General features: G+C 39.7%; 1 protein-coding gene across 1 annotated transcript in view; it reads right to left on the bottom strand.

Moving 5' to 3' along the window:
- Nucleotides 1–10,559, bottom strand: part of ltk (leukocyte receptor tyrosine kinase) — a 60,258-nt gene extending 49,699 nt beyond the window's left edge. Inside the window, exon 1 of the mRNA XM_022221421.2 lies at nucleotides 10,282–10,559. Within this exon, the coding sequence (XP_022077113.2) occupies nucleotides 10,282–10,333 (52 nt within the window). The 5' untranslated portion in view covers nucleotides 10,334–10,559. The remainder of the gene's footprint in view (nucleotides 1–10,281) is intronic.
- Between the last annotated feature and the right edge of the window lie 986 nt (nucleotides 10,560–11,545).

Here is an 11,545-nt window from a genome sequence, read left to right on the forward strand (position 1 = left end):
ACGTAAGTCACTATGGAGATGAGTCTCTATGATCCAGTGAGGTGTAGTTGAATGAACAGGGCTTAAATAGTGAGGATGTGAGCTTGTGGGCAGGTGAGCTGATTCCTGCAATGTGTGACACCTGCAGTAATGAGCTGAGTGCAGACAGGTGAGCAGGGAGAGCAAGACACAGGGGCGAGAGGGACAAGAGGGAGAGAGATGATAGACAGAGGGAGCCAAAGGGAGACAGATCACAACAGAAAAGACAGATACAGAAAGAGCAGGAGGAAGAAGGAGAGACCGGGAGGGAGAATGAAAAACACAAACAGGAGCTGGAGCAGGGATCGAAACAAAAATATACCAGTTCATCAATTCCCACTTTGTCCATTAAGTGATTTCAAGCTGTGCCACTAAGGAGGCTTTTGAGCTAATGCAAAATGTAACTAAAAATAATTTTTTTTTTAATATATTCAGCTCTTTAGCTCTGCGTCTCAGTAAATGGATGTAATTGCTTTTTTAGAGAAAAATTCCTTCACTGCTAGACAACTGTGCATCTGCATATCAAAATATGCAGTTTTCCTGAGACGCTTGAAGGTCTGTCTGCGTCCAGACACACATCTAAGGAACCGTTCATGTGCAGTGAATCAGGCTTTTGGTATTTCGGAATTAAGGCCCATAATTGAATTTATGATTTAACTGGCTGCAGCTTGGCTTCATTTAACGGGTACGTCGCAGGAGATACACAGTTTCTTCTCCGACAGCCCCTTTCCAACAAAGGCAGAGATTTTCATACAGCATACATCGCTGTTTTCCGCTGCTCTCTGACAGCCACGTATGAACACGATTCTTAAAAGCAGCACACACACAACTTAATGAGCATTTTAATTCAAGGTGACTTCGGGTCATTTTACTGACATGGAAACAGAACATGTTGCTTTAATGAAAAATGCACAGGGTAAAAGCTTGTGCTGCTAGTGATAGTGAAAAGCTTTTACTGTGTTAATGCTGAGTGCTACATCCTTGTCAGAGCGTGTTTCTAAATATAATATCAAGCCTTTCTTGTAACTATGTATATCTGAATGAAATACAAACATTTGTGTCAATTAGTTGTTAGTCCTGGTTGTTAATATCATTAAATGATGATATAATTAAAAAAGAAAGGTCTGAGTTTAGTGTCGCATATTTATGCAAAACTTTTTAGCCAAAAGGAGACATCAAACACATAAAATCTTAAATAATTAGCTTTAATTACCTGAATTGAACCTTAAAGCTGCATTAATTTATATTTTTCTGTCAATAAAATTTGAATCACTTGTAATAACAAAACAAAAATTTTTCATTTGACTCCTCTCTGACTCTCCTCAAGTCAACAGGGTGTTTTAGGAGATTTCGGCTCATAGTTTTGATTTGACAGCAAAAACTTCTACTGTTCCCCTCAGTCGTGTTTACAGTCGCAAAAAGCAGCAGTTTTCATCAAAAGCTCTCAGAAACATCAACCAGCAAATAAATATGGTGGCTAACTGGTGAACACAGCAGCCATTTGGCTTCTAATAAAGTATTTTTCAAATGAAGTTGGTGGAGAACAAATGAAAGGTAACAGATTTTACTGCTGAGCCCAAATGGTCAAATAAAGTGGCCTCCAGAGGCAGAGAAGACACATATAAACCATTTTTGTACCTAAATTTGTGTTGGACTTGGAAAGCAGTCACAAAGGATGCCATTTTACACAAAAAGAAGCAAAATATTTAGTTTATTAGATTAAAGGATTTGTTCCGAAAGGTGTTAAAATCTTTGACTTTACAAGCCCATAAAAGTGTATCTTGTTTCTATGTCATTGGCTAATGCGACTAATGTAATCATTAGCTTTGATCATACGCCAACAGGTGAAAGCTCTGTGGAAAATATAACTTTGAGGAACATTCACTAATGGTGGAAACTTTAGTAGTGATTTAAAACCAATATTGGGTGGGTAATTGTGCTTTATCATCGTTGGTGCTTCAGTGGAACCTAGGCTCAGACATCTGCCTCTCTTAATAGAAACATATTTGCAGTAAAGCTGTTTTCATGTACAGACGTTTCCGTTGTCAGACTTTATGAAAGACTTCATAAAGTATGAAATAGTGACCGAGAGCATTGGCCCACTGAGACAACATGTCCCTTTGTAGCCATTTCCAAGCAGCTGCTCTTCACTGCCAAATTACTACTACAACTGAGACATCGCCTGACAAAATCCCCATTGAAATTAAAGACAACATCTGTGCTGTGTACTTGGCTATGTTTACTTGAAAAATGATCACTCAGAAAAAAAAATCTGAAACAACAAAATGACTGTCTCACAAACTCATTGACATTTACGTCAGCAGAGTCAGTCAGCGAGACACAGACACTGCATTTCCAATCATACTTTGTGTTTTTATTTTAAAGTGTATACTACAGCTGCCCTCACAAAGTAGGTACTGTCTGATGCAGCATACATATAATTAGGACATACTACTTTGTCATTATAATGTACCTTTAATTTAAACCGTTGCACTCTGTACTGCGAAATGAGCTGTCATCTGTCTGTGGCGGCTCAAGACACCGTGACATATGTGCTGTAACGGTGCTGTCATTGTGGACCATTAAGTCTAGGAAAGCATGCTGGATTGCATACTATGAAATTTAATCACATGTGGTAGGAGATATGGGTATTAATAGCCCACTATATTTGATATACTATGTAACAGGACGTGCTAAATGTTTTTCTGGCGTACTATTTAGTTTGGTAGTACGGATATTTGAATGCATCCAGTGAGTCTTCTTCCTGAAGGGGGCGTGGACAGCTGCAGCTCAATTGCATTTAAAGCTCCAGTTACAAAATTACGACAGAGTGAATAAGTCCAGGGACATGTAGGACCTTTGTTAAAGTGGGCCTCAATGTGAGACTTTTACTTAGAAAATACAAAAAAGCACTCAGAGAGAGCAGCACTCCGGCAAGGCTGCTCAGTTGTTGTATCATTTCCGACAGCTGAAATGTTGAGAAAGTCGTGGCAGAAATCACGACACCATACAATGTGGCCATTTAACACAGATGTACCCACAAACAAAATGATGTTGTGCTGACCACAGGCGTGTGTTACATGTACGCATGTGTACGTTACGTACGGATACTGAATCGCGTGACCTAAATATGTAGCGGGTAGAGGGAATTGATGGGACTCGGAAGCACCCTCACAATTTTATCAAGTGTTCCTTGTATCATTTCTGACGGAGTGGTGTCAAAATAAACACTCTCCCCAACAACCGACGACAGCTGACGTAGCGTTCAGTTGTCATAGTGACAGTGACGCCTTGCCACTATCTCGCAATGATACAGAAATCTCTAACAAATCCGTGGATCCAAACTATAAGCTGCATCACTGCCAAAATCGAATCATTTGGTCCTTGTGTCATTTCTGACCTTCCCTGAAAATTTCATCCAAATGCGTTGGTCTGTTTTTCAGTAATGTTGCTAACAGACAGACAAACCAACATCGATCGCCATATAACTCCGCCTCCTTGGCAGAGTAATAAAGCATATATAAATGTATTCAAAGCATTTCTAATGTGCAAATTGGCTTCCTGCTCAAGCGTACTTCAGCAGGATTCTAGCTTGTAGCTGCGAGTGTCTATACTGGTTGTCCTGACATCTGGGGCATATCCTGAGGAGGTGGGGTGGGAAGGGACTGAAGCAGCCCTTCTCATCTCAAACCACAAAGTCGAACTCCCACTCAGTCTGAATGGGCTGACCTTCCTTCCCTGAGATCAAACAGCAGTGTCTCTGAAAAGTGGGCACCACTTTCAGTTCAGCAATGAGGCACAGGAGCCAGAAACACTGTGACCATCCAGACTCAGCGCCGTCTCCCATATGACTCACCGCTTTGCTATAGTGCGACTTCAATAAATGGGCTGCCCAGTGATTGAAAATGTGGTTTGTTCCTACACAAGAACCAAAATAGCTTAAAAGCCATCCTGTTTATGATGTGACAATTAAAAAAAGAGTAAAAGCAGCCTGGGTCTTGACTCTCAACAATCAATACCATTACACAGACCTCAAAGACTATTCAGATGTATTACTGTTCATCCTGAATCTCCACTGCCTTTACTTTGATTGGGAGTCAGAGTGCCACAGTGTGACCGTGTTTTTGAAGTAACTTCCATGTTATTATTCTACAAGTCTGAAGGCCCTGAAACACGAAGCATCCTCAAGTATAAAGCAACATTAATTCAACTCTGTTTCCTGTAAGTGAAGAAAGACAAAACTGTGGAAGACAGTTGACCTGACAATGACCACAGCAGAGGTATCAATAACACAGGATGCTCGGTTATATAAACAACATTTATGTGCTTAATCAGGAATTTGATTGTTTAATAATTAAAAGCACATCTCTTGGGAACCTCTGCCTCTCACTAATATCCACCTAAGAATGTAAACACAATATTTTTTCATCATTTTCCACTTTCACCTCGCTAAATTTATGGTGAAAATCACAGACCCTTCTTAACATCTGGCACTGACTTCATCAATAGAAATGACTGCAGGCTATCTGCTCTTTTCTTAAGAAGCACAGTTCATCGTACGGCGTCATTTCACCTGATGAATCCCAGCTTCTTGCAATGCGCTGCAGTCTTATTAATAGTGTTCCACTGGGAGCCATCCAGTTTCATCATCTATGATCACTTTTTGAAGTTCTCTCTATTTATCCAGAAAATGGTCTGGAGCTCATTATCTGCATGATACTGTACGGTCATTTAAATGCCAAAAAAATTAATTTCAAAAAGTCAGCGGCATTTCTTTCCAGAGTAAACACCCACAAGGTTTTAGTCTGTTATTACCGTCTGTGTTTTATGAGCAGCCAGAGGTAAATAAACACAAAACTTCTCTAATTTACGTCACAACTGTAAAACAGGCGAGATAAGGAAAGTCAGTTTTCAATTGCCAAACATATGAAGTACGAAGTGTTACGAACTGAGATTCTATACTGTCATACAGGGGAGCATGGATGCAACTATAGCGGAGACATTTAGTTATTAGACGAATTAGTGGATCCACAGGAGAATAATGAATTTTCTAAAGAAAAAAAAAACTACTTTAATCGGTCCAGTTTTTCAGAAGAAAACATATCTGCCCCTTTTTTCAAAATGTAATGTGTGTGGGCAGCGATATATATCTGCATTGAAAATAATCAATGTTTAAAAAATGAAATAATGATATCATGTTAGTAACATTGTAAATAATGCTGCTCCAGTGGGAAGAAAATACGGCACAGTTATGGTTCCAGACCGTCTCTCCACCTCCCTACACAGTGTAATTCCTTTGCTGAAAAACAGACAAAGCACACCAAAAGCAGCTAACCAAAAGTTGAAGCGTTTTGGGGTTTTTTTGTTTGCTTGTTTGCTTTCCATAGCTATCATGATGATATCGTTATTGTGAATTCTTTTGACCACAATAATTTTGTAGGAAAATCGAATATCATGACAGACCCTAATTACTAAAAGTGAACTGACATCTCACGGGGGTGAGGACCGTGTTTATCCTCTAAAATAATCATCAGATGAATCAATAACTGAAACAATGGTGAGTTATAGGCCTAAATAAAACCATTATTCATTTTCTGTTATTCAATTCACCCTCAACACTTGCCAAGTCAAACATCTCTCTCTTTTAAAAGTTCTTGCGCAAGTTCAGTTTGATGTTGTGTTTTATCGCTGTGTTTCTCGGTAACTGTGTCACTACCCTGTTTTTAATCCATCACTCTTTTCTTCAACTGTTTTTGATGACAAAAACAATTGACTGGCTTCACCGCACCCCACAGTCGCCCTTGAATGTGAGAGACGCACAGCTGGCTGCTCATCTGTCTGATTTCCAAGCAGCAGTGCGATGCCCCTGAGGCCCAACTTTGATCTTCCATCTCTCCGTCTTTTTGTCGGCTGCAGATACATCACTGCACTCTAACTACACCTCATTGGAGTCTCACGCTGCAGCTTCACTACAAGGACACAGGAGGCAGCGCTCTCCTGTCTGTTTGTGTTATAGACTGGTGTGTGTTATAGACTAGAGCTGGTTCAGGGCCAGTTTTCTGAGGGAAATAAAACAGGCACGCAAACCTAAAACATGATGTCTGTCATCAAATTGTGCCAGAGAAATTCTGTAAAAAGGAAGACCGAGGGAATTAAATGTTTTAGGGGAAAACATAAGCATGCAATGGTGCAGTTCGCACCTGTGAGAAAAGGGCTGAACAGAGATATATTATTCTGACAACCAACCATCTGACTCTGAGATGCTCTGAGTGAATGAGTGTTGAATTCCTAACAAAGTTTTAGACTTGGACTAATCAATTTACACCTTAACCCAGCTCCTCTCAGGTCAAGGTACAGTCAACCTTTAATGTCTTCTTTGATCTCTCAAAAAAGGTCATGCATACTTTATGCTACTTAATCTGAGAAGAAACTTCACACCACAATTCAGCCAATAGGATTAATCTGACGGAAATCACACTGAACAACATATAAATGCTGGAAGTGAGTTTGTCTAAAATATCAAATATCCACAGCGGGTTGAAATTGAATCTCAGCAGTGATAGACTTACTCTGTGTGTGTGATCTATAGCGCGCACTGTGTGGACTAATTAGATTCAAACTCTGCTGATTAAGTGCAGATCAGATTGTGTTCTTTTAACATTCACGGAGACACATGGGGTCTGAGTGGTGCAAAATAAACACAGATGATTAGTTTGATCATTAAAGCCACACACTCACGGAGCATTAACGCTGAATGAGAGACACTGCTTTTCAATCAACAATTGAAATCAGATCCAACAGTTGTTATTATCAACCAGGCGATCTCTGATCCAGGAACACGCAATTTTATTGCACACATCCCTCCATCATTATTATTTAAGAGACCAATTGGTCTAAGTATGATTATTCAGCAAAGTAAGGCAAAGTTGTTGATGGCTCCAATTATTCAATATGCTTTACAACTATAAAAGCTAACATCTGATTTAAATTGAGGCATAAAGTGAACTCTAGCGATGTGATGAATCTGGGCTTTGTTTTTGGAAGCAGATCCAGAGTAATATATTGAAAAAAATCCCACAGCAGTGAGACAGAATCGCAGGGTGGAAATGGTCTTATCTTTTTTTGCATATTTGAAATTATTTTATGATTACAATGGCATTCTTTCCAATGCTCCTTTTTAGGAAATTAGCAGAGGTTTCCCAGTAGTTGGTGGAAATGATGGCACGAGTCAGTGTGAGAAGCAATTTCTCATGAAGACTAATGGAATTGTTGCATTCTGGCTGCGCTCCCGTCTGTGTCATTTTAAAAGATGCAACTCGGCATTTGGCAGAACTGTTGGCGGCAGGGAGAAGGAAACTGAAGTCTGACACACGGACATTAACATTTCTACTGTTTCTACTGTACAATGTAATTACACAGACTTCTTCCTAAATTAAATACACTGCATTTTTGTATCACTGTCATGACATAAAAAGTGCTAAGTGTAAGCACTGAGTTCTGTGAGCATGTGAATGGGTCTGGACGTAACAGCTGTAATAATGTAATTCTGCATTCTTGCAAACATGGAAACTTTCCAGAATGCAACAAAGACAAAGAATGGTTGCCGATGTTGAATAATTTCTTAATTTACATGATAAACTGCTTTTGAAAACACCACCAGCATGGTTAGAATACTTACAATGCATTTCTTGCCTTCTTTTTTCAACTTCCTCTGAAGACTGGGTTCCTTTTTTATGTAACATATTACAATATTTGGGTTCTTCCACTCTATGTGTTGTATATTTTTCAGAAATCATATGAACATAGGCAGGCTTATGCTGGTCTCCTTTAAGTTTGTTATAGTTGCAGTATTCAATAACTGGGTCAAAATGATTGAACATTTATCAAATGCTACCTTTTCAAGCATATTTCTAATTCACTTAAGCTAATAAAGCAAACAGATAAACAAACAGCTGTCTGTTTAGTAAATTCCGACATTACATGCAGTTTTTTTTTTTAGATACGATTTCAGTTAACCATGATGTTCTTTGGGTGTTCACAACTGTACGAGAACATTGAAAAGAAATAAATTACATACATCTTGAATTACTGTTATGTGTTCTGTGTAGGGATGCTCATCAATTATTTTCCATTAATAATTTAGACAATATATGTTAACCAGTCAGGTGGAACATGACAGACATGCATGTCAAATAAAGTATAGTAATATAGTAGTAGCTGTAGTATGTGGTTGTGCCAGCAGGTGGAACCTCGTAATGTTTCTTGAGATGGGGGACTGCAGTTTCTTTGTGTTTAGCATTGTAGCAACTAAAGGAGGTAGTCACTTGGACTACAGGCCACTCCGTGCTGGCAAGTAGACAGCATTGTGGGGTTAAGCTAGCAAAGGGCCACCATGACAAAGACTTCTGTGACATTTAATGACTACCTGCAAGAGCTCGCTGTTGGTACAAGATGCAGGTAAAAGCCACTGCACATTTAAGATGGTTTTGTCCTTCCTTCTGCTATCTATGCATTTTCGTCATGACAGGAAACAACAACAGTCTCCGAGGAACAACTTACCACAGTGAAAATATAAAGTTTTGCAGAGATCTTGGATCTTGCAGTAAGGCTGTTCTGCTATTTTTTTCGCTGTAAATGATCAGTTTTGATCACAGTGCTTTCTCTCTGCATGCAAATGTTCCATCAAAACAATTCTACTTAACCCTAACCCACAATAATTGTGATCAGTTTAAAGAAATACAAACAAGCTAGAGCGTTTTGTACTAAAGAATGGTCTAGCAATGCAGTACTACCTGCAGTATGAGTAAATGACGTGTCCGTGCTCAAAAATGGCTATCACTATATTAAATGTTGTTGGCGGCACTCACTTTGTGTGATCGATGAAGTGATTATCGACCGATAATGTCACCAGCGACCACTTAAGAAAATTGCTAAAAATGAAAGTGCATCATTTTAGTCTTGCAGATCCCCTTAAAAAAGAAATATTCTGTTGATAATACTGACATTCAAGCCTTTATTTTGCTGTAAAAGACATTTCTGCTGCAAATTAGTAGTGTATGAACATCATTTCTAGGAAATAAGGGTCTGGTTCCGTCACAGGTCTGTATGCTCATGTGGGAAAACCCTCAACGTGAGGCTGCAAGCTGGATATGCTTAAGAATTGGAGAGGGAGGGAGGGGAGGTCTCACATAATACTGTGAGTTCTGGCAAAGCTCACCCTCAGTACTCTGCTGTCACTGGGATTGACTGCAGTAAGAGCCACTTCTACTGATCCAGCCACCGTGACAACCAAAGCTGAGGGGAGGGGCTTCTGCGTGTGTCCCTTTGCTTGCAAAAGAAAAAAAAAGTGGTGTTGCTGAAGAAGTGAAGTAAGCTATCTACTGCCCTCTTTAGGTTCATAATGAATGGCTGAACATACAGAGTTCATGCAAATACACAGAAGATAAAAGAAAAACAAGCAGTGTCTGCAGCAGAACAAATTACAGGAGAATACAGCATTAAAAGTTACAAAAACAAAAACAAAAAAACAAATGCCTGGCAATTTACATGAGCATGTGATCTACATGAAGCCTTGACATGTTAAAGGTGAACTAATGTGCTAAATTAGAAGTCACAGTGATGCTAATAAGTCAGCTCTAGTAGATGCAACTGAGCTCATCAGAATTTCCTTGTCCACATGACATGCCTTCGCTGGTCGCAGACACTCAGTCCATTTATATGGCATTAAGCCTAACCAGATCTGGTTAAGCAGAGATACAAATACACATGATTTTTCTTGCAGCAAACAATAAGATGTAGATTTACCTCCCAAAAAAGTTGACCTTTTTTAATGTAAAAAATCAATTTAGTGTGTCAAATGAACATCTGGATGAAGCTTCTTCACTTACACTATAAGTAACAGCCCACAGCAGCATATAAACACTATGGAGCCCCACTAACTGCTATGAGAGCTAATTTCTTGCCAAGTCTTATGCTGCAGTGTTAATTAATGTAAATCAAAATCCCTCAAGTGTGCCTCAAGAGAGTGCACCACCTCGACTGATGTGGTTTTTCAGAGTGGATGTATGATAAACTCTCAATGAAAATCAAACCTAAACACTCAATAATGGTCAAATAGTGGTCCCAGAGAAGAGCACCATACTGCAGAAGCGCAGCAGTTAATGAATGTGGCACATTTCAACCATTAAAAAGAGCAGAAAGTAGTAGAAAAGGAGAAAAAATAAAAGTCTTAAAGCGAAACATTAATAAAAGTAAACTACTCACTTAACAAAATGACGACGGAGAGATGAATGCGGTGGTTTTGTAAATAATCCATGGCTCCCTTTTTCTTTGGCAGCTCCACAGAGAGTCCGTGTCGGGTTTTTTTTTTTTTGGCACCTTTACGCGCTCATGGACACGTCGTGAGGCGCGCAGTTAACGGACACACACACATCCAGACACACAAACACGCTCCTCCGGACAGTGTAGTTATTTCTCCAAGTTGCGCACTCTTACTCATTCTGGTGATGCTGATGCTGCTGCAGCTCCCAGTGACGACAGACCAGCCTCCCTCCCTACTCTCAGACCCTCCTCCCCCATCACTCCCCTCCCCCTATCGGAGCTCCGCGTGTGTGTGTGTGTGTGTGTGTGTGTGTGTGTGTGTGTGTGTGTGTGTGTGTGTGTGCGCGCGCGCGCGCGCGCGCGCGTGTGTGTTTGTGTTTTAGTCACCAGTTAAAAGTGCTGTTAGAGCCATTCATATATTCAGGCTTCACTCTGCGCAGGATGTGTTTCATCACCACTGTTTTGCCCCAAACACAGTTGAGAAATGCGCTCTGGCTGCTGGAACCAGCTTGTTCACAACAACGCAAAAACAAAGTTTAAAACATTACAATAAGATCGCAGAGAATTAATTAAACAGCTGTAAAAGTGCTGTTCTGTTAGTAGTTATTACGTTTGTGTGGCCCTTTTTGAAACTGTGAGGAGAGTAAAACGGACTTAGTTTTATTTTGAAGGGCCTACTTAGTGCATTAGTGTTATTCATGTAGTCACTGGGTTGCCAAATTATATGGTGCCTCTGGCTAAAAATTAATGTGGCCTCCTGCAGCTGTACTGTCATAAATCCAATAATATTCAGTTCAACTTTATGGTCATCATATAGACTGCACTTCACAAGCATATTTGTTATTTTTACGCTCCATTCATATCATTAAAGACCCCCTCAAGTGATATCTATGTTTAGATGTCATTAATAAAAAGAGCAGTCAACATCATCACTGAGAATAGTACTTTGAAACTGCAGTGTGGCAATTCCATTAGTGCCAAAAACTACAAAGCAAACCAGAAGCAGTTCTGTCAACATGCAGGGTGGTTTCTGTGTCTTTAAGGCCCTTTCAGACTCAATGTGGTTTGGTTCCACTAGCTGCTGGTTTCAGGGGGAGTCACAGAGTAAAGAACACGCGGAGATTTTTAAATGTTTAGTGGGACTACATCCATTTGTCAATGAAATCTTCTGTGTGAGAAAAATCTACTATTTTACTTCAATGGATTC

Source organism: Acanthochromis polyacanthus, chromosome 1 (genome assembly GCF_021347895.1).
Source record: "Acanthochromis polyacanthus isolate Apoly-LR-REF ecotype Palm Island chromosome 1, KAUST_Apoly_ChrSc, whole genome shotgun sequence".
NCBI classification, from domain to species: Eukaryota; Metazoa; Chordata; class Actinopteri; family Pomacentridae; genus Acanthochromis; species Acanthochromis polyacanthus.